At 32.3% G+C, this 27601-nt stretch overlaps 1 protein-coding gene across 1 annotated transcript; it reads left to right on the top strand.

Moving 5' to 3' along the window:
- Positions 1-2284: 2284 nt before the first annotated feature.
- LOC108905395 lies at positions 2285-15124 on the top strand. Its single transcript, XM_018708231.1, has 2 exons — positions 2285-2739; positions 14401-15124. Exons 1-2 carry the CDS (start codon positions 2358-2360, stop codon positions 14463-14465), a joined length of 447 nt encoding a protein of 148 aa, XP_018563747.1. The 5' UTR covers positions 2285-2357; the 3' UTR covers positions 14466-15124.
- The last annotated feature ends 12477 nt before the right edge of the window (positions 15125-27601 follow it).

The following is a 27601-nucleotide window of genomic DNA, read 5'->3' on the forward strand; positions in this document are numbered from 1 at the left end:
AAATGAATGCACCCGTCAGCCTTTCGTCCGTTATGCAATAATTTAGTGTTAATAGCATTACACCGGACACATTAACTAAAATGTACTCAGTTGTAACGATTCTATTAGAATTGGGGGCGGCCATCACCCTAAACGTAGCAAAACTTCAAATAGTTCCCACAGTAAACAGGTATTGTTTCACAAAGGATCAGTTTTTTTTTGTATCCAAGTATTTATCGTCAATATAATGCGTTTTTGTTCATAAAAGAGCTGAAATTATTTTCGTTTATGTTTAATATAAAAATCAAAAGAATTTATTCATCGTTCAAGTTTAAGAATGTTGCTCTTTATACAGGGTGTAGCACAAAAATAAGCATACATTTGATATATTCGGTGTTGCTGTTTTCACAAGAATGTCTCCAATTATCTTCTGAACAAATTGAATTTTTGGAACAAAATTTCAATATGAAAAAATTAAGTGTCAGCTGAAATTAAATTCAAATTTTATTCTGAATGAAAGAAATCTTTGACGTTTTTACAAAAGTTGTCCCGTGTAGGAACAAATTGGGAATTTATAAACATGATACGATTAGATAAACTTAAAACTTTACAGCAATTTATCAAAATTGAAGGAGCATTTTCGTTGTTTAATTTTAAAAAAATCTCATACAAACATTTGTCTTTGAAGCTTCCCAAAAAAAAACCATTTCCGTCCAAAATAAAACACGAATTTAATTAAATGCCATATTTTTCATGAATTGTGCACAAAATATCTTTTGTTCATTAGTTTAGACGATACTTAGAGATATAATTTTTCTTTTTTTGAAAACTTCAGGGGCAAAATAAAGGAAAGCATGTTAAATATAATAATAAATTACTTAATTTTAAAAGTTGCGTATAATTCTTTCAAAAATGCAAAAGCTTTATAAAAAAAGAGGTATCAGAATTTTCTCAAAAATAATATATTCTAAATACGAAAACGAAAATGATGTTTCCAGTAGCGGATCACTAACTTGGAGAAAGCCTACATTTTCTAATTATATATTTATAAAATATTAGCATTTTTTAAATAAATCTTTTCCTGTGTTCACCACCCCCGAACCCGACGGGACAAAGCAATCCAATTTTTCCCATGTGTTACCCTGATTGCGTTGCTTTAACTAAAAGCGCCATAGCCTCCTGTAATTGTTTCAAATCTTAAGACACGCTATTTTAAGCCCTGGCACACCTGCGGTTACGGTTTGCTAAGCTTAACTTTGTAGGGATTGGCCTAATAATACGGAGCCTAAGAAAAAAGTCTAAATGACGGTTATTACTATGAAAGGGGTTCGTGTAGGAGTACACTAGAGGAAGTCCTGATTTGTTCTTTGTACAGACCGAGATTTAATTAAGGCCTAAGCCTTATATAGATATAGTTAACAAGAGAAGTATAGAATATATGTTTTCAATAAAAGATATCGTCGTTGCGGCTTCAAAACGCAACATGTGAATATTTTCGGCAAAACACGTTCTGCACATTCGCTAAACGTCATCAAATCGTATAATCTTATTTTCTACAGATTTGTGACTGTTAGCAGTAAAATAAAAAAATTTTAATTCTTATACAGGGTGTTCCACAGAACAGAGCAGAAATTGTGATTTTTTTTTCAAAAACAACTGATTAGATATCTCGAAAACGGTAAGTTTTAAACACCATGTACATTTAATAAATTCTACCTAATATTAACCAAGGAATTCAAAAATGTAATAATATACAAGGTGTTCCACTTAAAATAACAAAGTTGAATAGCGCCAATGCGAAATTACTTTTATAAATATGAAATGAAAAATTTGATAAAAAAATCATACAAATTTAATGAGAAACAAAAAAATTACAATGAAAATAAGTTTTTCAATTCTTAACTTCAAGAGCTAATTACTCTACAGGAAAAGACCGAATTAAAGAAAATTGTGTGAACATAATGGCAAAAAGTATTTGGGTAACATCTAAAATTTCCTTTTTTAATTATCTTCGACTCTCCTATACACCCATGAAGAGGTCTTTGATCCCAGGTTGTACTACTAGTTTCCAAATTTGAGTAATTTGAGTTATCCTATGGAGTGAACCAACAAAAAAAAAATTTCTGTCAAATTTGGAGCTGGCTGAACATCCCATTCACACATACCTTGCCCGGTGCGTCATTCCCATCCATTCCAACCTCCGATTGGCTGCAGTCCACGCGGTCCCCTCAACCACGCGACGGTGGGGGTTATGTCGGTTCCTTTCACAAGCATGGGAGCTTTCACAGTCAGACCGTCACCAGCCCATCGACGATTTGGTTGTGCAAAGCTCCGCGTCAGTGCTTACGTTATCCCGGTGACTTGAGTCGTGCGTGAGGATGAATTCCATCGTGTGCAAAATCTTCGTCTACGAAACCAAAGATCAGCGAGTGCTGAAGCCGAGGAAGATCGACGAAAAGGAAAACTTGGACAGATTCGTCCGGGCCAATTCCGTAAAGAAATGTCTATTTGGTGCCCCAGATCGGGCCGATACGAAACGGATGTTGCAGGATCAATACGAGGTGGACAGGAAGCGTTTCATCGACAGGTTCGGGTTCGACGTAGCAGAATTTGAAAATGAGGAAAGTGAGGGGAACAACGAAAATGTTAACCACGATCAGGGACAACAACAGATTAGTAAAAAGTGTGTGAATGGTAGGAGGATTTTGAAAGGACAGAGAAGGGTGTTCAAACCCCATAATAGTCAAGCCGTTATCACAGGTAAGTTTTTACGTGACACTAAATGGTGTGTTTATTTAAAAATAATCATGAAATTATCAGTAACATCTACGAGTTGTATTTAAAATGCGGAAATCCCTGCAGTTTGACTCATTCTACTTGCTGGTATTTTCAAGAAATTGATATGGACAATATCTAATAGGCGAGCGGTGCAACCCTAAAAAGAAGCACAAAAAACGAGTGGACCGATAACGCAGGGGGGCCAGGATGAATTTTAGTGCAGAATACATTAAAAAAATTGGGGGTTTCCATTTAAAAATTTCGAGTTTTTCACATTTTCTGTACTTCATATTCGATAATTTTTTTTTACCACCTCGTATAAAACCTGGAAAATTTTCATGTCAAATTCGATAAATTGTCTTCCTCTACAAAATTTCCGACAAAAAAATAAACCTGCGTTTCCAGGAAAACTAAATTTTGCTGACAGTCTGGCATATGTCAATTTTTGCCTAAAAATCAAAATATTTCGGAAATGGTCAGTCGTAAGTACGGAGAGTGTTATATGTTTTCAACTTAAAAATAAATGCTCTTTTCAAAAATGCGATAATATACAGGGGGTTCTGTTTAAAATAAGAAAATGTTGGATATCGACCTTGAAAACATTTTAGCTTGGTAGGCCCCACACCACCACAATTTCAAAAAAAATCCTTGAGCGGTTTCCCAGATATCCATCGATGGAGTTCATGGAGGTTTCCCTCATCGTACGAAATTTTTACTTCCAATCCAGTTTTAAGGCTCATTGTGTTCAATAGGCTGCCAAAATTGAACTGTATCTCAAAAACTACGATAGGCAGATGGCCCATTGGAAACAATCTTATTTTCTGTTGTTCCATAAGTCCCTAAATTTACAGTGCATACGGGACAGGATATAAAATTTTTAGCTAATTAGTTTCATTCTTGAATCTAACTTAAAGCTTTAAAATGTCGTGTTAGAACTTGAGAAATTTTTTGTTCTATCTCGAAGTCTAATCTATCAATATGGTGAATTATTGACACTAGATTCTAGAGTCTAGAAGGTATTCCAAAGGGGCCATCCATAAATTACGTCACACGAATTTTAGGACTTTTGAACCCCTCCCCCCGTCCTTGTCACAGGTTGTCACATTTTTATAATCCCCCCTCCTGATGTGACGTCACACATTTTTTAAATTTAGGCATGCATTTAAAAATAATCTAGAGAAAACAGCTATTTTCATGTTTTACTTTTTTTTATTAAATAATCTAATAAAATCAACATAAAGTCCAATATTTCATATAGCGAGAATGCTAAATTATTAATAAATATAGATCAAGTTCGTAGATTTTTATAGTTTTTTATTCACATCTAAATTTCGCGTTTTAGTATTTTAAATTTTAACATGTGACGTCACAAAACTTTTGACCCCCCCTGCCCCTTGTCACACATAGTCACATTTCGGTAATACCCTCCCTCCCCATTTACGTGTGACGTAATTTATGGATGACCCCAAATATCAATTTTTCCACTCATTACATCATTATTATTTAAGTAATCTTTTTAATTTTTTTCCTTCAAAATTAAAAAATTCAAACTTATTCTGTGGAATTGAAAGACCCAATCAAATGAAAACAATGTCACACGACAAATTTCAAGGTCATATGATTTCTAATTTGCTTAATAATAACTCTCATCCATATACAGTTGGCTACGTTGGCGAGTAGATCATTATGCCGCTAAATTACAATTAAAAACATGATCCAATTATTTTTTTGACAGATGTTCTATGAAATAGAAATATTTTAAACGCGTTCCAGTGGAAGCTTATTGACTTTTGTTTGTCAGAATACTGTTTGAGTTACTTGGAAGTTCGAGGTTAGTGTTTCAGTCAAAAGCAATTGGCATGTTATGTACCTACTCGTAACCACATGTTGCTAATAGAATTAAGATTTTTTTTTCAATTTGAGAAGGTTTTACATGATGTAAATTAGTATTAATGTTGATGTCTTATCGTAAGCAAAGGAGACTTGTCGTATATATTTTAACTGAACAGTTTAACAAACCGTTACATTATTATAAGTACCTCTGCAATTACAGAGAAGTAGGTAATATTGATTTGAATAGGTTATTAAATTGCCTTAGAAAGCAGTTGCTAATTGGTAAGTTTACGTTTATGCAATGTGGATACTGAGAAATTGAAGTATCCATATTGACGCAAGTTCATGATTGTAATAGATAAACGGTTAAAAGCGGCAAATTGTTATCCGCACTTCAATGATACTCAAAATCATCAATCTCGTAACAGTAAATTTTGCATCTAGAACTTTGTCATTTGAATTCCGAATTTTTGTGACTGCAGAATAATTATCATGCAGTTGTATTTCACAGATTTTTTTGTAAATTTGGCAGCAATGCTTTACAATAATAATTTTAATAAATACTCACATTATTGCCTTTAATTCACAAACATTTTTCAATAATCAAAACACCATAAAACCCAATGCCGCCTTGGCATTGTATCGCTTAATTTGGCACCGTTGTTAAATGATCCTGTCGTCAGAGAGGGACTAGACATTTGGGAGACTAAATAAATAATGAGACAGTACGTCACCGCGTCATCAGTTCAAAATAATCGCCGATTTATGCCTCAGCCTTGATATTCCAGGGAGGATGTCCAGTCACATTCGTCGTTTATTTCAATTTGGGTTAAATTGGTTAATATGCGCACAATTCGAGAACTCCACAGCTAACCATGGCGCCATTTTTTCTCATTCTCAAATTATTGTACGACACGTTCTATTGCCAACTTAATGGCTGAAACGTCACTCATAGTGCACCTCAAGTGGATTCAGATCCCATGAATGGCATGGCCATACAAAAGTAAATGTCATAGAGGCTACCTTTGACATTTAGAAACACATATCAAGTTTGTTTTGAATGAACTTTTTCACAGACTAATGTAACCTCGAAGCCCCCCCTTAAAGATACACTCTGTGTATAGGTGAGTTAATCGGATTTGAATCCACTTTTCATAATTGCCAAAAAAAGCGAACTACCTAATCCAGAATTAATTTTCAATCAGAAAAACAATCACTGTAAACAGATATGGTTCGTTAGAGAAATTACGTTGATTTTTTTTATAAAAAAGTTTAAATTGCATTACATAAAATAAGCTTTGTATCAGACAGACATCCAAAATCCTTATTAAAAAATATCGAGAATAGCATCGGAAATTTTTTATATTCGAAATAATCTTCAAACTAGTTGCTTCATACTTTCTTTAAGAGTCTTAAGGTAGAGATGAGGCATCAGGCATCTCGATTTTTGTAAAGGCTCGATAAGTCTTCTTTAATGTAATCTGCTTAAGGGTAATGTAATCTACTTATGCTAGTCATGCTACCCAGATGACATATTTTCAAGATGAAAATGACGCTGCCATCAAAAAAGTTCCTACGTTAATTTTGATCTTGATGAGAATGTGAAATGTCCATAATATCATGTTGTCTAAATCAGTCATTTTTTCATTGAATTTTTTTCTCATAATTTATTTGAAAATTCAGAAGCAAATGAGTATAAATTTTGATCAGCGCATTACCTTTAACAGAGGTCAATCCCAAGCTTTGTTTATCGTCTAGGTAGTTTATTATGTTCTCAAAGATTAACCAGAAATTATAGAGTTATTTTTAGCAACCTTAATCAAATAAACTCTCCCAGAATACTCCTACTTATTAACTGATTTAAGGAAACGGAAATGACTTGTTGCATAAATCTGAGGCGTTTTATTGTTTATATTAAGCGAAATACGCTGACGTCTGTAACTGGCAAAGATGAAATTACTGGAATAAATATGTTTGCATTTTGAGATGCCCTGCAATGTCAATATATGAGTCAAACGAATTAAAAAAATCTTAATCAAGATCTTATCAAATAATGATGATGATATCAAATATTTATTGTTAGACTCGCAATATCAATTTGAACAAAAATCAACATGAAATTTAGAGGCGATAGAATGTGTACTATAATTCTTTCTATTTTAAGGATTGCTTTTTCAAGTAATCGACTTCAGGCTGGCGTTTTATAAATAAAAAATAAACAATCCATCTAAACTATAAAAATTTTGAAATACAAGGATTCCACTTGCTTAGATTTTCTTAAACTTTCTATAAAAAACTGCTATGACTGTAACTTGTAGAATGTATCGTGCAATATGGATGAAGTGAGTGAGCGAATCAATAATTCAGTAGAAGAGAATTAATTTGTAACTATTAATTGATAATAGCTTCCATCTTTAAGTCCAACTTACCATAAAATGAATTTTAAAGTCAACACTCATTACCTGCTCATTATTGTTGTAGGTTATCTACAAAAATGATCTTGTGCTTAAATTCTTGTTAGACAACAGTAATAATAGACTTTTGTTATATAATTACCAGGTAATTTTAGATGTTTTATTGTCTATTTTGTAACAATGAAAAGACCGTTTGAAAATCTTAATGTTTTTATTGTCCTGATAGTCTTGAGTTTAAAGCAAATAATAAATTCAACGAAACTTTACCATTGTTTGGAAAATTTTAATGTAGAATATTGGAATGTTTGGAATAATAATTTATCGGCAAAATAACAGGTGGAATGTTCTTGTTTGTTCAAATGATTTCGATCTCGATGGTTGAGGTTCAATTTTAAACTTAAATTTACGTAAACTAAATAAACCTTGTGAGAAAAAGACTAATACAAGATCATATTGAACTAGTAGAGATTAATAAAGCTGTTTCAAACAAAATAGTTAAACATTGTCTTCAATTTCTTGGAACATACAGATTCCTGTGTATTTTTGTAATTAATATACCAAAACGCACACTTCATATGTGGAGAAAGAGTGTTTTCTCATACACCTCTGTTTATATAAATGGCTATCCTGATTATGTAATTAATAGTATAGAACATTTATCTGAATTTCAAATGAAGAAGATGATGAATGATTGCGAATGTAGACCACAAAGCATAAACCAACTAGTGTATGTTTTGTTATGTACATATTACTGACTATTGGCAACATATTGTTTGTATTGATGAAAGTCAGTCGTTTCCAAAGCAGTAGAATCCGTAATAAAAATGATTACAAGTACCACGGCATTTCTCGGTATAAATGTTTGGTGTGGGATCATCTATTTAATAGGCCCTACATTTATGAACGTCTGCTGAATATTGCAAATTATTTCCTTTTTCTAGAATAACACCTTCTTGAAAATTTACCACTACAGTTGTGGAGATCACTGTAGTGTTAGTAGCACTGATGCAACAGCAAAGGAAGAGATAGATCGAATTAACAGAACAATACAACGGCTAGCGAAATCTCACCTCTCACTAGATTATTATTTTTTGTATGAAATTCTTAAAAACATAGTTATAATTCTAAAAATTCAGATCACTTAAAACAAAAAATTCAAAATGAATTTGTGACATCAAGAAATGTCACACATAGGGAATTTGGAAAAAGTGTGAAGATGTGTTTGGCTACAGAGACAAGACATATTAAAAATATTACAGTGTTTAGCACGAAACCCTATTTAGTCTCATTTGACATCTTATTCATATTTGAAACGTTATTTGATACCAATATAAAAAAGTTGGAAAAATGTCATATTTTTCTTCCTATTTAATTATGTATCTTTTCAAGAGTTGATTTTAGGTGAAAATGGAAGAGGAAAAAAAATTTGTAATTAAATTTTACGTAATATGACTAGCTACAAATCGAATGAATCATGATTATTATTGTAAAAACTGAAAAAATCGACAAAAATGGAGTTAAAAACCATTACTTTTTAGGGATTTTTTTTGAGGTCTTTATGTTGTGTATAGGACTTGGCTCAAGAAAAGTTCGTGTTATGTAGAATCATCACACCAAATCTCATCAAAATCGGTTGGATAAATTTTGCATAATAATTTTGTAATCCAGATTTTGAAAAAAAATTGCAAATTTTCAAAATTTTACACAGCAAAATCCAAGACCCTTAGATACTTGAAAATTTAATCACAAATAGAAGAGCTCTCAAGCTTTCAAACGCTTTATGAAAAATTCGAATCCATCAATTAGGAGAGCTCTGGCGCTTGTTTAAACATTGGTCGAATTTTTGTACTTATAAACAATTAGAATAACTTTGTGAATATTCAATCAAATCAAATTTTTTAAAGTCGGTTTTAAAAATTATTGGAAAGACGCTTCTTTAAAAAAACCAGATCGATTGGTCTATTAGTTACGTAGTAATAGCCGATCAAAGTTAATCGTCATTTACACTAAATGTACTGGGACATCCGGGCTAATTGTTCGAGTAATACCTTTGGTGTTCCGAGTACTTACCAGGTCTAAGTTTACAATACTTTTCTTCATTGGCAACCTATACTTTAAACCGCGTTTTATTGTATCAAAGGTAAGTGCATAAACTTATATACTGTTTATCAAAGATCAAAAACAAATTTATTTAAATATTCTAAAATTGTTTAAACGACAATTATTTTCAAAATATGTCGAAAATTAGTAATTAATTAATTAATTATTAATTTAATCATCATTTCTTTTGTGATTAAAGTATAATTCAACTATTATTTACTGTTTAAAATATAAGCAAATGAGAAATTAACTCATTATATTACAAAAATACAAAATTATAGTGCAAAAATTCGGCCAATATTTAAACAAGCGCCAGAGCTCTCCTAATTGACGGATTCGAATTTTTCATAAAGCGTTTGAAAGCTTGAGAGCCCTTCTATATGTGATTAAATTTTCAAGTATCTAAGGGCCTTGGTTTTTGCTGTGCAAAATTTTGAAAATTTGCAATTTTTTTTTCTAAATCTGGATTGTAAAATTATTATGCAAAATCTATCTAACCGATTTTGATGAAATTTGGTGTGATGATTCTACATAACATGAACTTCTTGAGCCAAGTATGAAGGTCATACATCCAACTTAAAGACCCCAAAAAAATTCCCTAAAAAGTAATGCTTTTTAACCCCAATTTTGGTGATTTTTTCGATTTTTACAATAATGATCATGATTCATTCGATTTGTAACTAGTCATATTACGTAAAATTTTATTACAGACATTTTTTCCTCTTCCATTTTTGCCTAAAATTAACTCTTGAAAAGATACGTAGTTAAATAAGAAGAAAAATATGACTTTTTTTGAATTTTTTTAACATATTGTGCCGCCAAAAGTTAAGCCCACGTTTTTTTTTGTGCGCATAGAAAAATTTTCATTTCTAGTGATATTTGAAAGCCAAAAAGCAAAAAATCACCGTGGATATACGATTCACCCAAATATGGACACTTTGAAACAGATATCGTCTGGACTATAATTACTAGTTTCGGTTTTAATTCGTAAGAAGAAATTTAAATAATTATTGCTTGTACCTCTGCGCTTTGCCAATATTACAAGGCCTCATTTTTCTTTTATAAAATCAAGAACACATGTGTACCACCCATTCCCTCAGACCTATCTATGACGACCGCTGCGTTTGACGTCAGAGCATATGACTAATCCGATCTTTTTTGCTTTTCGTACAAGTTTCAACTGGCCAAGTCGTTTAACGTACCCACAGGTGCGATCCCGCCTAAAAATTGGCGGGATGTTGGAGCAGGTACCCGAATGTGACTCACCTTGTGGCATCCCGCGTCTGTAACGATAAAAGAACAGCATTTTCCCAGAAAGTATTGTATTGGTTTATCGGTAAAATGTGTGCGAAGGCCGCTTTGACAATAGTACGCGTTTAGGAAACGACGAAAGCTGTTGCCATGCGGCTGTTAATTCGGCGTAAATAGCGTTTACGTGATGTAAATGTCAATACGAATAAAATAATTATAAACGATGAAGTAACTGTAGATAGGTAATGGTTTCAAATCATTTGTGGCAGTTACCAAAACCTCACTTTTTCATAATATTTACTATTTTCTTAAATGTCATCTCTGAAACTTTCTGTTTTTCGGGATACAGGGTGTTGAAATGTTAATAAAACAAGCGAAATTTTGTGTGTACGATACATGAACAATACAGTGTGTCCCAAATTGCGTACGCCAAACATGGAACATCTCAAAATAAGAAAGACTTCAAAATAAGTCGTTTCGTTTTCGAGAACAGAGTACTGAAATTTAAAAAAATTATATTTATTTAAATATCTCTTGAAATGGCGCAAATCAATGAAATTTGGGGTAAGGGCAACCAGTGCCGGAAATGCTGGGAGATTTCGTCAAAAAGAATCTCAAAATTTTGATGTCACTGAATATTTTCGAAATTGGATAAATGTATTTAATTCCGGTTGGCGTTTCGAAAAAAAGATGCAATCCATTTCATTCGAAGACTATCCTTCTGTAATTATTTTTTTAAATTTAAAATAAGTTTCTACATAGTTGAATAAATTGATTTTCAAATTAGAAAAAAGTTGTGTTTTTTTGTACCTGACAATATGCCGTTTAGAAAGTTTTAAAATTCCGGGTAGTTCCGGAAATATCCGAAAAAACCTGAAATTTTGCAAAATCGTTTTATTTTTTCTGGCATTATTTGAAAGCGAATTTTAAAAAAAATGCATATTTACAGTGCCACTTTTTTCGCTTTATCCAATGACTTCAACATTTTTGCAATCCGACATTTCGTCTTCGAAGGGCCATAATTTTTTTAAATACGTTGCTGCTGTTTTTATTTTGTAAAAAAGGTTTTTAGCTTGTTTTTTTTTTAATTTTTCCTGAGTACGGCCCTGAACTCTTTCAAAATATCTATTGGAGGAAGTCATAACAGTATGAAAGTCAGTACAGTATAAAATATCCAACATTTTTTAATAAATAATTTAAAAAAGTTGTACCTAATAAAAAAATAATACGAAATGTTTTATTATTTCTAATTAATATTGCTAAAAGTAGTAAAAAAAATGTTGGATATTTTGTGCTGTATTGATTTTTATACTGTTATGACTTCCTCCAACAGATATTTTGAAAGCGTTCAGTTGTATTCAGGAAAAATTTTAAATGGTAGCTAAAACAAGCTGAAACCCTTTTATCGTGATTACAAAAGTAATATCATCTAATTGAGAATTAAAAATGACTAGATATTGTCATAAAAATAGCAGCAACGTATTTGAAAAAATGAACCTGATGATGTCCCCTCGAAGACGAAACGTCGGATTGCAAAAATGTTGAAGCCATTGGATAGAGCGAAAAAAGTGGCAATGAAAATATACAATTTACTTTAAAATTCTTCGTATTCAAATAAAGCCAGAAAAAAAAAATAAAACGATTCTACAAAATTTCGGGTTTTTCCGGATATCTCCGGAAATACCCGGAATTATAAAACTTTCTAAACGGCATATTGTTAGGTATAAAAAACACAACTTCCTATTTCATTAAATATTTTCATTTTTTTACAGAAATAAAGAAAAAAATCGACAATACATTTAAAACTATTTGTTTAAAATAAATTATGCAATATGTTAGAAATATAATTTTTAAATATAATAAAGAAACTCAGAAACTAAAAAAAAATATTTGCATATCAATTTTAATTTTGGAGGATTTTCACCCATAAATTTTAAATTTTCCCGTGATTTGTTTGGACCTTTGACAATTGCGTTATATTTGACATTTAATTTTTAACAAATAATTCTATTACTTTTTTGTAAATGGAATAGTTTTGGAGTTATTTTAGATTTATTGAACTAGGTCAAAGGCTTACTTTAAATTAAAAAAATTTTTTATTCGAAAAAATGGAGAATTTTAGCCTTAAAAACAACAAAAGGTCTTAAATTCCAAGTGTACGAATTTTTGTCCTTAATTATCTTTATCAGTTTACGTTAAACATTTTATGTTATATTTAAATAAATGTTTCTTTCTTTTTTGTTATTTCAACACTGCCTCGAAAACAAACCGTATAATTAAAATATTTGCCATTAAACGAGGACAGAGGAACTTTCTGTTTTCTCATGACTTTAAATGAATTTAATGAAATGAAATTGAGATTTTTTCTGAAGAAAAGTGTAATGTGTCTGCTGACACAGCTATTGTCAGTAGTATATTTTTCAATTTTTTCATGCATGCAAGTCAAAACTATACTTGCACTGCCTCTTGTTTTTCTTATAGCTGTCATATAGGGTTTTTCTACGACATCTTTTTAACTAGTTTTCAGGGAAATCTTCAAAAGAATAATCGACTAATATGGCCTGTTAATATGCAACATTGAAATGAAATAACTGACTTTCAAATACAAACATTGTTTTTTACCGTATAATTTATTGCTTGGAAAATGGTTTTCTAAAAAGTTCTAAGTGGCTAATTGAATAGTTACCGTTTTTTTGGCTGCCCAAGTGTTCAGCCCTGAATTCTCACCCTGCACAACCACCTGTAGCGAACGCCTAAACCTGAAAATGTAAAATAGCTTGTTCGGCGGTCCCACGGCTCTCAGCAGACCGTAACTTGTGGTGGAATAAGAGATATCTCTTACAGATATCGCAATAACGTGATTAAATTACTCCTTTTGGACTGCGACTTGTGTAACTGCATCATTATGTGGGGCACGATTGTGAGAAATGAGGTTTCTTTATTTATTTTAATAAGACGTTTGATTCGCATAGAAACAGCGGTGTCCGAGGTATTTCTCTATTACCGTCTATTTATTCATACGCTTCGGCATTCAGGTATCTTTGGATTGCGTTCTTTCTCGCTTTGAACTAATTTTTCAGTATGAAATTGCTAAAGCTAAAAACATACCTGTCTGCAAACTATTCTCTTGTTATTTCTTCGCTTTATAAAACGTAAATATTATTTTGTTATACCTAGCTATAGTTAAATTATATTTTTTTTACAATTTTTTTCAAAAGTTTGACGCAAGATACTTAGTAACGTAAGTTAACTTTTCTTTATTTATTTCTGGAACTGAAGACAATTTTGACATGCTGACATTTTACTTGAAAAGAAACAATACACAATTATACAATCGAATACGAATGGCGTGGCAAGAAAACATATTTTTATGACATGACGCCACATCACGATGGTTGATAATAATGCACATTCCCATGTGAATCGTACGTATATTTATTTACAACTCGCTAGATTCTATTACGCGACACTTTCTCTTGAATTTTTAATTAATTGCGATTATTAATACCTGGAAATAAACGTATCTGCTTGCAATAAAGCTCGCATGTCAATTGTGCGCACATGTTTATCTACTCTTCGTTGTATCATGTGGGCAGAATTTTCAGTCTCACTGTTAGGTACAGATAAATCACTAGAAACTTCGGATAACATGAATAATTAGCAATAAATATATAACAAGCTTTAAATCACCGAGGTGATGATGCTGACACGCAGGAAGATTCCTGCTTTATCTTGTATCAACATGTCGAAAGTTATTGTGACGAACTACTGATTGTTAGAATAAATAAATAAATCATATAATCTCTCAGTATAGAAAACATTGAACTCGCGAAGATGCTTAATGTACCTCAAATCCGATATGCTGTTTTAGAGTGGTTTACTGTAGTTATGTTTCTGAAAGTAAAAATCAACTTCTCAGGATTAATATCAGTCTATTGAATTTCATGTGTCTATGTCCAAAATTAATGAAAAAGTATTTGAGTCATGTTGTTGTCGTTTGTGTTTTCCTTCTACGATTTATTAAATGTTTTTCTCTTTGTTTCAGATTTTTACCCATCCAGGAAAAATGTGCAATCTACGGACCTCCCAAAACAATCCAAAGAAAACTAAACCCTTTTAATTTTGACTTATTTATGTAAAGACTATATTAATGTAATATGTTACAGCACTATATCCAAAGTTATTTATTTTTAAAGATGAATACTTATTTAAATGTACTATATTCTGTTAATTATTATTAGTCTAGTCGTTCTCATAGATAGTATTGTAAATATAATTATTGTAATAATATGTACGCGTATTGAGAAAAGTACAACGTATCCTGAGATTGAAAATTATTTATTATCTAATGTGATAACGGAGCAGCGTTGGGTTGGCAATTATTAATTTATACGGGATGTATTTGAAAGAGACATTTGAATTTTTATACGCAAACGATCACACTTTGCTGCTCTTCTTAACAAATAAGAAAGATAAACCTAAAGACTCTTTATGTTCTGTTTAGTGTTGGGTATAAATTTATAAATGCCTGCACCTTTATCAGTACCTTTTGTAATTCGTAAATAATGTTTTATGCAGTGTAAATATCGCGTACCATAACTTAGCTACCATTAATGCGGATTGTTTATTTTCCAGTTCTTGTAAACTTCATTTAAGAGATTATGCATCTGAGTAATGGTGGTGTGATACAGTGACACTGTGGGAAGATTTAGATATCGTCCGGTCGGTAAAATGACGTAATTATTAGGGTTATATTACCTCAAAAAAAACATTAAATACAATAAGAATATAATTTTACTGCAAATAAACATATTTATGGTAAAGTTAATTATGTTGAACATTACTTGCCTTGTTTGTCAGGTAAATTTTGTCCTCATTTGGTCTGTTCCGTCTTATAAAATTGTTCAATGAATAATAGAAATATGCTAAAGAAAAATAAGCCTAAGCAAATTTTAATAAACTGCAAATATCTAATTCTGTTTTTCGATATTAAAGGAACAAGTTGTAAATATATTGTATATTTATAAAAATAAATTAAAATACCACAATTGGACCATGTATTATTTGACCACTCCATTATTTGCACTTTTTGCAGTATGTACGTTCGTCCTAGATAAAAACTTTATAGGAAAAACTCGCCTCAAAATTCACCAAAGAATACGAGGTTTCATGTAACCTGAAATGTAATACACTAGTAGATCATATAGGTAAGGTAGTTTCAACGTGGTCATAAACATGTGTTTCAATTACAGCGAACATTTCTGAGCTAGCAATTGAATTTGATTGAAGACGATGAGTGGAAAGAACGGCCAGATAAATATATAATGTTTTATAACCATTTTTGAGAAGAAAAAACATTGAAATGTTCCAATTTCGAAATAAAAGCTGAACTTACTTTGTAATGCGCTGAAAATGACTATTTTTTTTATATGTCATTACTTCCATGACATAACAAGATGGAAACTTACAGCTCTCTTTGATATGTTGTTCTTCATAAAGTTAATTATTACTAAACATTTTTTTATAAAAATTTGTCAAGAGTAATAGTTTTGTCAAGTACCATCATTATCTTCCTTGATACAAAATTTCACAAGAGAGAAAAAAAGATATGAGTAATTTTAACAAGCCATTTTCAAGCTACTGCTTCTTCATAAGAAGGTAATTGATAATTCATTCATTGTTCAGTTCATTGAACTTTTTAAGTTAATTTTGGCAAAGGAAAACCCTGCGATATCTAGTAAAATGTTAAATAACCCGTTATATTATCAGCCTTGAAGCCATAAGGAACATAATTTCATTAATTCCGTATTAGAAAAGTGCGAAATATTACTGTCTACGTATAGGTACGTAATAAAATTAACGGCAAAGTTAAACCAATTAAAAAATATTCCACACTTCCTTCCTATTACGCTCACATCACAATTATACGATAACCTTGTTGAGTTTGTTTTAACGAACATCTTTCCGTTGTTTTTATGAAAGAGGAACAACCCGTCGAAGCTTTGTTTGGTCAAAATACCATTATGTGGCCCCAGATCTTATCGTACCAAACATTAGGTTTGAATACGTTTTTATCTGTCATAATGGCTTTGCTGTGTAATTGCTGATTGAAGTTATTCTACATACGCTTGACAGCTTTGGAACACCTAGTTGCCTTATTAACGCGTGCAATTGTTGTGACAGTGGCGGTGTTGTGGAATATGTTATCGGTGGAACTTGCTTTTCTCTGTTAACGGTAATTGTGAGAGTTCGCGATGTCTGCCCGCAAAAGAAAATTACCATTGTCAAGCGTAAATTTTGTAGAATGGCGATAGAATAGTTGTAGGTAGACCCAAACTATTCTCCACGAGAAGCAGTAACATTTTCGACTATGTTTCGAAGATTTCCGAAGAAGTTTTTTACGAAACTCCCAGCCATCTGTTGTCGGCAGAGCAGCGTTGCTGAAATATAAAATTCACCTGGAAATTCTCTTTTCGTGTGTTGTATTTATAAAGGGGAACATCAAGTCATGTTTCTTACAAAAAATATATCTATACGTTCTACGAGTATAAACACAATAAAATAACAACAAATCTGCTGTAAATATGAAAAATTTGATTAAAAATGACCCAGCAAATTTTTCTGAGGTGATTGAACCAAGATTTAGAGCACGAAGTAATGAGTAAAGTACAACCAGTATATAGTTTGTAAAAAGGAATGATCGGTGGAAATAGTTCTCATTGTTTTTTTTTATTTTTGATTGGATGCTACTATACAGACGATGAAACCGACATTATTGTTACTGAAATGTTTAAACAACCATCCAAAATGCATAATGCATAAAGCTCTCGCTCATAAATACGGTTATTCATATCGTTTTATTAGCTTGAGGACCCATTGAACTGGGTGTACATTCGAATCTAGCAACAATAACAAAAAAACGGTCGCTATTACCTAAGCAAGTCTCAACTCGTAGTGGATACTGGTCATCACTCTTAATAAATGCGGCTGTTTGTGGAATAAGTCATCACCTCTACATCGGAATGAAGATGCAATTATAGCCGTGAGTCATCCTTTTACTTTCTTTCTCTAGATCGAACGCATGAACTCAGACAAAACACACCTACCCTGATCTATAACGTGACAAATCCTTCAGTTATGTGGACTACTGAGATGCAGTCTAGACAAACTGAAGTGGAAAATATTACGTAACGCCTACTGAGCGTGGCATGAATATTTATTGTAAATTTCATGTTGTCAATTAGACGTTGTATTTGTAGCAAAAAAATCCTATGAATTTTTTACGAATAGTTCTAGAGCTATTTTACATTTTGTGAATTAGTTATTAATTATCATTAATACGATAAAAAAAGGTAATAAATCGGAAATTAAAACACCACTAGAAAAGCCAGGATTTTCATAATATTCAGTAGCTTCGAATTTCTGGGATATTTAGTGAAAATTACTCTAAGTATCTTCGTCACTGTTCAGATTTATATCTGAACTTATATTCAGTTATAAACTCTTCAGAGATATTTTAGAAAAGGTATTTTTTAGTTTTAACACCCTATATAACAAAATGTTGTTATATTTTGGTTTTCTGGTTGGTTCTAAAGTTTCAACAGTTAAAAATGACATATTTGCACATCCTTTTAATTTTCTTAGATTTATACAAAGTTTTATGGGTATGTTTATTATAACACATAAGATACGGACAAGAAAGTGTAAAGAAAAACACCTGGTATCAAAATTCAACGAACATTTCCAATATCATGGTGCTGCAGCTGGCGATCACGAAAAATAATGATTGCTTTTGGCAAGGTTGATTAGCAGCTTCTGACTAAGCCAGAGCTTGATTTGTAGCCTCGGCACGAACACGTTCCATCTTAATGACATGGAATTCAATAAAAAAAGTTGTATTCATAATTTATTTAGTATTTATATATAGGTTATTGCTTCAAGTGACGTGTAAATTGTTTACGGATAAAAAATACGTTACTAGAATGAGATCATCGTCGTTAAATTTATTTAAATTGTCTAATATACCAGTTACTTCAATTCTGGGTTTGTTAAGGTCGCATGTGTTAGCCGGGGTGCCTGGTTAGAAAATTACACAGGTCAGGATATTTCGTTAATAACACCAGAACTAGCTTTGAAAAATTTATAAATATTTGAAATGAAATTTAGCCGCCATGCATCAGTTACTCTATTTCTGCATATAGACAAATTGAACGGTTCTATTAACATACGAGTTATACATAGATATGGAATGTAATTGTAAATTATTTGGGTGTTCATAAAAATTTCTGGGAACATTGTTTTTTTATTCTAAAATGCAATGATCTCTTTCCCTCATTATTATCTCCGATTGTTGTAAATAAATGGAATGTTGCAGAAACAAATTCTTTATTTTTATGCACTGCCTTGACCTGTGAAATGAAACGTAACCTCAATTTGTAACATTTCCGATAAGCACGACCATTCCAACTAAAACGCATAGGGGAAATGTGGGCAACATATAATATATAAACAGAATAAAACATTGATTCCCACAATATCATCAGTTTAAAACGGTAAAATACTCTTGAATACAAGCAGAATATTTTAGTAACTTTTTTCTATAAAATGAAAAACAAAAGAGTGATGGCTCGTTTCAACCCCATCCATGGATTTACTGTATTTTCCAACATAAAGCTCACTGCCCCGATTTGTCAGTCATATCTACGCCGCTGGATCATCGCTGATAAATAGGCTTAGTGCGGCGCGTAGTTTAACAGGACCGTAGTCAGATTACGAATGAAATATTACTGTTTACAGAAAATATGTCGCAACATAGTACTATTACCAAAGAGCAAGGCTAAATAGAGGATAAAATATAAATTTAAATGACCACTTACCCGATAAACCTTAGTGTTGAGACAAGGCTTCCGTGACATGTTGAAAGGAGCTAAAACATATTACTACGTGCTTTTCTAAGTTTTCTTTAGTGAAATGGCTACGTTTATCACTTAATATTAACTCGTGTAGGGAAAATGATCGTTCAACGTCTACTGTTGACAACTTACAGTTTGAGAAATTGTTGAGGCATGAACTACATATTAATATATTTGCTGGTAACTCCTTATGTACCAGATAAAACTTTACATATGTTTTCCAAAATGGTATAAACTGAACAGTTCAAAACGCGAGTCAGCTGTGAAGGCCACCGACCCTCACGCCGGCTCTGATAGACTCTGCACGTGCACTAAGCCTACTGATAAATCGTGTAAGTAGAATTTGTTATATTATTTGTTTGCTCACTGCAGTGATTCGACAATTGCAGTAAATGCAACTAAACCCTGTTTCATATTGTCAATGTTTACAATAAATTATTACTATCTCTACCAGTTTATCATCACTTTATTTTATGTGTTATCAAGGGACAAACGTTCTTTGATCGCCCAAATCAATGTTACTTATTTAGATAAGTTTAGTTACTTACATTGATAATATATTTATAAAACGGATAATTAGGAATACGCTCTTTTCTATCGAGCAATAGATAAGGATTGACACTTACGACTGCGATAACCTTGGCACTCCCAGCCGTGTCATTTCCGGTGCAATTAATTAATTAAACGCTCAATTCTAAGAGAGATTAACACTTATTTAATTAGTCCGCCAATTAACTTTTTAACTGGGCTTAACCTTTCACAGCGGCCATAATTTTTCGATTCTATAAACAAGCAAATGGGCAGTTGTGGACCGTAATTCGTTTAATTAAAGGACTATTTTTCTCCATCTCCATAATGGAGTTATGATTGGCACTGATACCTAAAGTTAAGGAAATATTTTTTTATATCTTCAATGAAATGAAGAGGGCTGTTAATTTCTAATGACTATATTGTGAAATTTTTTGTATTGACACAGAAAATCAGCTTTAAAATTTCGAAAAAAAGAGAAATAATTGAAAAGAAATATTTTTATATTTATATATATGTTGTCTGAATAATGTTTTTTATCTCAAATATTTTATTAATACCACTATCCACGGCCTTGTACAATAACATGTAGGTAGATGCCTGGTTCTGACCAGAAGTTTCGCATCGATCAATTTATTCGATACGTATCTAGCGGCCCTCAAATGTATACCTTACTACTGTTTATTTATTTGATTGTCACCACAAAGTTTCCGATGTCTTATAGTGACAACTTTTCAAAACAGATTGATTCTCTTTTTCAGACCTGTCAGTCTGCATTGATAAAACAAGTGTTGCAATGTATAATAGAAATTATGCATATTTTAATGCATTTTTCAACACAATATCAACCTTTGTAATGAGGACATTTAAGTTCAGATAAAATATTATAACGTCCAATTAGCATTCATAAACAGTCATTAACTGCAGTTATCACTGTTTATATGCGATGCTAGCATTACAATACACACTTTGATGGATTCCTCATTTCTATGACTCGATAAGAATAAATAATAATGTGTAACTGTTGCAAATGAATTACTTCTAATAGCGATATTAAAATGCAGCTTAGGTGCCATTGAGGAAGAATATATTGTAATACCTTCCTAGTTGCAAATGAAGAACGCCAATCTACACCTCACGCGTACATATTTATTTTGTAGGAATATTATCGACTAAGTTGAGCGCAAATTCTTTATATGGAAATAAATGATACTTTTAATTTATTTAATACTGGGTATTTTCATCTCTGTTTCGGATTACACCTTCGCATCCATAGATCATTTTAAAAAATAGTGTTTGAGTATCGTTTTGATCCAGTTTATTTTGTATTTCAAGATGTTCCGTATTATTGGGCCGTATTATAGTGGTGGTTCGCCTTATGAAGCAACTGCTTACAATTTCAGTTCGTGGTTAATGTATGCGTCGCATAGTACGCGGGCAGTAGTGTCTGATGTCAGTGTGAGGGATAGTACAAAGGCTTTAAGGATAAGGACAAGGCAGGTATTAGTATAAAGTAAATAAATAACAATTTCCTTCTTACAACAAAACAAAGTAAGACTAAATTTAACGTAATTTAATAGATACTTATTATATTATCAAATACCTACATAAGTAGCTGATGAATGCTATAATAATAGCTAGTAATGAATCTATCTCACAATATTGTTTTATTTTTTGAAACACCTTTTTCAAGACGTAATGACGTAAATTACTGCTCTAAACGATTTCTGTTACTTCATTTTATTGTAAATACAATTTTTAAAGTTTTGATATTATTATTAATAATATAATTTTTTAATTTACGGTTATAGTAGGGCTATTGGCGAAGATCTCCATATAAAAAATGAGGTAGAAATTTATTCCTATTTATTATTTGAGAGTGAATTAGTAAAATACCCAAATAGTTGCGTAGTATTTTATTTTCTATAATACTGTAAATGCAATTAGGCCTCACCTATTCACAATATCACGAGCCGCCACTGGTCAATTGTTTGACTCAACTAAATGTTTTGGGAATACCGTCGTGATGCTGGAGAAATATTCATTACGAATTTGAGAACAAATTCCCATGGAAGTATAATAAATATAACACAGAGTTTTAACTTGTAGATACACTAATTATATTATTTTTATTACAATTTTTAACAAAGGGGTAAATAAAGAAAAATATTTGTTAATTACTGTGAGTCATATTATCAAATAAGTATCTAAGGCAGCTGTAAGTGACTGGGGCAGGTAACCACAATCGAACATGCATTAAATTAGAAAATGAAGAAATTAATAGTATAGAATGGAAAAGTAATTAAACTAACTTTAAGATGTAGGGGCGGTACAGCTGGGGACAGAGCTTCTCGAGAAGGGCAAAAACTAGTTCAGTTAATTATTTCACCGTTAGGAGGTTGAACAGAAAGGCATATAATAACAGCATATGATATGATCCAGGGAGAACATAACTACAATATTCTGTAACATCACTGCATCTTTATTGGTTCAGATTATACCTTATACAAGGAAAGATGATGGCCATTCTTTGGAAGAATGCAAATTAGTTACTTTTAATAACACCTTCAGAAAAATCATTCATTCCACATAAATATTTCTGTGTGTTTCACATTGTCAAAGGGCTTTTATTATTCTAAATCGAGACAAGTTCCTGTTTTAAATATGTCGGCTCTTTTTTTTCGATGGAGACACAGTTTTACATACATGATAAGTGTCATTTGCTAAATGACACGATTGCAGAACACCATTAGTGGAAACCAGTCCCAATTGAGCTACTTAAATGAGCTAAAAGGTTATTTATATGCATATTTTTTTTAAACTATGAGTCATGATAGTTATCGTACGAAACGTTGCATTTGCATTTGAAAATAGAACAACACAGTAGTGTTTAAATATGGATAAATTTAAATTCCAGTTATGTACATAGCATCGCATCTAGTAAGAATAAACTAAATAGTACTAAATACTTATTTTAGAGGTAGGAGTCTTGTTTAGTGCCTGATGTTCACTTTCTACATTTTTTTTTGTTGATTTTTGACTTAATTTTATCAATGTTCCGTAAAATTACCTATCCAAGTTTTTCCCATAAAACAATACACAGGTAATACGCTTTAAACAGACGCCAGGGCTTTTTACAATCCAACCTTTTTAAAATTAGTTAAAAGTTTGCAAATCACGCACCCTTTATAAATAAAGTATCTTACTCAATTTCCGCAGTAGACGTTCTATTGTTTTCCTTCTCGTAATTCTGTAAGGTTACTTTTTCATTCTTCCGGTTGATTTGGAACAAACAAAATAATTATAGGCAATTACTCAAGAATTTCTCCAAGAGTCCTAAAAACTGTGTTTTATTTCACGTAGCGCGGCATACATAAACTGTTTATTATCCTACGAGTAGGTGTACCGATTAGGAAACTAATTAATAATAATCACGTAACTTTAACGGTAGGATCGTCTTAATAGGCAAAGCTCCATCTTCAATTTGACAATAACGTACTGCTGAATATTTAAATAACGTAATGTGGTATTGAATTCCTGTCTAGCGTTTGCAAAAGTTTCCGTGTTTTTAAATGCGTATTCTTGTATCTACTAAAACATTTGTGAAATCTGTTCAAGGATTTTTTGCGTATCGTATTATAATACGTCCATATTCATGCGTTATTGGTCTCCTCTTAAATAACAATACCAAGAAGCTGTTGTGGTTTTGATGTGTATGTTTTTATGCATATTAATTTTTTTTTACGTATGTTTTGAATTTTATAAAAACTTAATACCACGGATGTGAAAGTATTGTGCAAACATACGACTCCAAAAACATTTTTTCTCCGGATTTAGGACATAACATTTCAAGATTTTAGTTGTTCAGATAAAAATTATTTTTATATAATTTGACAAAAGTTTTAGAACATTTTTTAAATTTATTTGAATTTGATTAGTTTCTTTAAACTAAGAGAGCAAGAGCTAAGAATAAAATACACTTTTAAAAAAGTTAGTAATGTTCCAAGAGACGTACGAACACATTCTAATAGGTTTGTTTCTGCAGCAGTCTCAAACTGTTTTCAAACTATCAGAGTATCAGATATACTCGACCAATTAAATTGTCATGTACTTTCAGCGAGTATAAAGTTACGAATCAATTGGTTAAATATCTCTGATAGTTTCAAATCAGTCCTCAACTGCTGCAGAAACAGACCTAATACTGACTTTACTAAAACAAGATGTTTGAAGTTATGAGTTATGAATATTACTTTTTTTCATAAAATGCTAGAATCTGAGCTATACGATCCCGGTCCAGACCGTCAACCGCAACCTCCCTCGCCATCTGTAAGCAATCACTCCGCTTCCCCTGAACCCTTGAGAGTAAAGGTAAGATCCGGCACGCTCCCACACAAGCAACTGTAACCTGGCCGGCCCATGTGTGAAATATCCCTCTGGGACGGCCGGAAGTGGGCCCACACATGCCATATCGGATACCGGGCCTTCTTATTGAACGACTGGCATCTCCTTTTTCCCCTGGCTGTATACGTTCACGTCCGATACCCTGCTCTATCGGATCCTGTTACTGGTGTGTACGGTTTCCATTTTTTTTTCAGCCTTATGAGGTGGATGTTGCAGAGAACACATGTTACTGATAAAAAATTGGGGGGAACTATGGGCAACCAAAAGCGCTTTTTGATAGTAACGCATGTAAAGCAGAAAGCAGAGCATTTTCGACTAAAAAGTATTAATGTCTAAAGCGAAGGGTGCAGAAATTTAAAAAAATATCGATTTATTAAGAAAACTCTGAAGATAGTTGATGTAGAGAGACAAAACTAGGAATAATAATTGACCTGGTAAAAATTCAATCAATCAAATTTGATATATGTATGTATAGTTGTTACGATATCAATTGGAACCTGTGAATCTTAAAGCACAGGACCGTCTGCACTTCTCTTGAAATTTCTTCCTATGCTTTAGCCATGATGTGTCTCGTAATTTATACTCGAACAACCATTGGGCGAGTCCGGTATTGGTAGACCAATCCGCCTGATGTAGAATCGACGGCAGCGCGCTGGTCGTCAAAGCAAACCTGTATTGGTCCACTAGGTCGTAAATAATTTTTTACATGGTATTCTATAATTAATTTGGTGTCAAATGCGGTTTACTTGGCTTTGTCAGTGCCATAGAGAGCAGTGCTTGGCGTGGTATATTTATTGTTGGTATAATACGTATTATTAATTATCAGTAAATTAATATAATAAAATAAATTTTGCATGTCGAGTTAAATTGACAATACACTACAAATTTAACAATTTTTAATGTGTTTCAAAAGACTTATCTATTTAATACATAACATTGTAAACTAAATATTAAATTAATTTTTTTGTGAAATTACAGTTAAAGTCAACATTCAATTGAACTGATCGGTATTTGGGAATAATTTTCGAATAAATCAAAAACGAACTTTTCGCTAATGTTTTGATTTATTGAAAAAGTGTCAAGTAATATTTAGTCTTTGTAAAACCTAATGCATCACAAGAGATACTAGAAAAACTTATTCAGGTAACCAACATGGTAAAACTGTTTTGTAATAATATATCAAACAACCCGTGGTGAGTCTGTACAGATTAGTGCAAGAGCTGTGATTAGTATTAGTAAATGGTTGATCATTATTATTTACACTCTTCTAGATGTATTATACCCTTTTCCAATGCAAGCAAATCATCTGAATAGGCATCCGTTATAATTTTTTTTCCTTTTAACAAGTCGCAGTATCAAACGAAACGTATCGTAACAGTTAATCTATATTTCGCTTGGTTTTCTTTGGCACGGGCCGAAGTGCGACCTAATGCGGGTACACATTGTTAACAAATAGAGGAACCCTTTGACAATGCAAATTCATAAATACGTGCCCTTTGTGCATCTGCCGAAGTAGCGTACGACTGCCGCAACATGAATAATTCTATTGTGGCAGTGGCGTAGGACCCCGGCTCTAAGAAGGAAACTGTTATGCCTGTTATGAAACTGCCTCATCAGATAGAAGATTGATTATTCTCTTTCACATATACAGTGTGATCCATTAACGGTACGGAGCGGCTGTGTATAGGAAACTAGACGTGCTTCGATTATGGGGTAAAAAATCTATTAACAAATACGGTCATAAGAGATTGATTTAAAATATTTTCAAGTTCGTAACTTCACCGCTAGAGGCCGCAACTGCTAAATTAATTAAGAAGATTAACCATAAATTTAAGCTGACCCTGTGCATCTTGTGCACGTGCGTTGTGTGTTGCAGTATTACTTAGGCGGCGTATATAATGTTTTCTGAGCAAGAACTAGCAGATATGGTGTTAATGTACGGAGAATGTCAGTACAATTTAAATGAGACCTGTTTGTATGCGGTTCTTTCGGATAAAAATCATATCTTAGTGGAGGTAATTGGAAGTAAATCTTAAAACAGGGAAAAAATTGATATATGAAAATGCAGTCAGTGAAAATGGTAGTAGAAAAGTATAACAAAAATAAGAGACCTCTACAAGGAAGTAGGCGTTGGCTTTTATGAACTCAACAAAGTAAATATAATTGTTTACACCATAATTAACATGTAATTTTAGTTTACCTTAAGAGCCGATTTTTCTAGATAATAAATTTATTTTCTAATTAAATACCTATACAGGGTGCTTCTGAAATAAGAGCGTTCTTCAAAGGTGTAATTCGTTTAAGCAAAAATTTCATATGAATGTTGGTTTTCGAGATACAGGGTGTTGAAAAAGTTTCGCATTTTCGAAAATGTTTCTGATAATGTTCAATGTAAGTGACTGACGAATCTTGACTAGTTTTATTAAACGGAATAACATTAAAATGACTGTTATCCATTCCAAAAATAGGCTACTTTGTATCCTGTACCTAATATAAATGTTGTTTCTTACCAGACTGTCTCCTTTTACCAGAGACCGTCTTGCCGCCTCTGAAGCGAGTGTTCAACATCCTACTTCATCCCTTCGCGCAGTCCCGGCCTTTTAAAACCACCCTCCCAGGCCTTTTGACAGCCGATGCGGGTTGCACCTGCCAGATAGTTGGTGTAACATTTCAGTAATAAAACTTGTCATTATATGAAAACACATTTTGGGGACCTTTAAATTTTTAAAAGTCTGCCGTAGGTAGGCGGCCTGGATATCGGTACCGAAGGGACTAGGTAGGTGCCCGTAACCCGTTTGTTCTCGTTTTGGCAGGTAAAGTTCGTGTTTATCGAGAAAATAGTGGCAGGTGATGAACGTAACAAAGATTCGAAAGCATATTATTAAACGTTTAGTTAGGAAGGTGTGGGAAGACTTTCTATTTATAGTGAAGAATATATGATATTTATTGGAGCCAGAACAAATCCAAAATTAGCTCGTTATATTTAAACAAATATTCGGAAAGATAAATATATTTATAGTGTCCTAGTGCCTCCAATCCAATTCGGATATTATAGTAAACATCCAGCTGGATAAGCAGCATGATATTAAATAAAAAAATAAATATATTTACATTACTTACCAGACAAATCTTATTAATAAAGCAATCGATTAATTAGAGGTCACCAAAAATTGACTTTCTGATCTGGAGAATGTCTAACAAAAAGGTGTACAGTCGGCGCCACCCAAATGTGAACGGCAATATTGTATCGTGTAATTTAAACTTTAAATCATAGTCGTCGTAAAATTCAATAATAATTGTCAAATATATAAGTCACTTAGAGCAAACGTAGTGAAACCTAAACAAGTAACGTGAAATATGCTGGGGCATTTAACTGAGGCGCAAAGAGCAAGGGCTATAGCTAAA

Source organism: Anoplophora glabripennis, unplaced genomic scaffold (assembly GCF_000390285.2).
Source record: "Anoplophora glabripennis isolate ALB-LARVAE unplaced genomic scaffold, Agla_2.0 scaffold42, whole genome shotgun sequence".
Classification (NCBI taxonomy): domain Eukaryota; kingdom Metazoa; phylum Arthropoda; class Insecta; order Coleoptera; family Cerambycidae; genus Anoplophora; species Anoplophora glabripennis.

What these genes read in the sequence shown, in the direction of transcription:
- LOC108905395 (XM_018708231.1), top strand. Translation starts at nt 2,358, where the DNA reads ATGAATTCCATCGTGTGCAAAATCTTCGTCTACGAAACCAAAGATCAG. An exon ending in TAGTCAAGCCGTTATCACAG is followed by an intron (nt 2,740 to 14,400) that starts GTAAGTTTTTAC and finishes TCTTTGTTTCAG; the next exon opens with ATTTTTACCCATCCAGGAAA.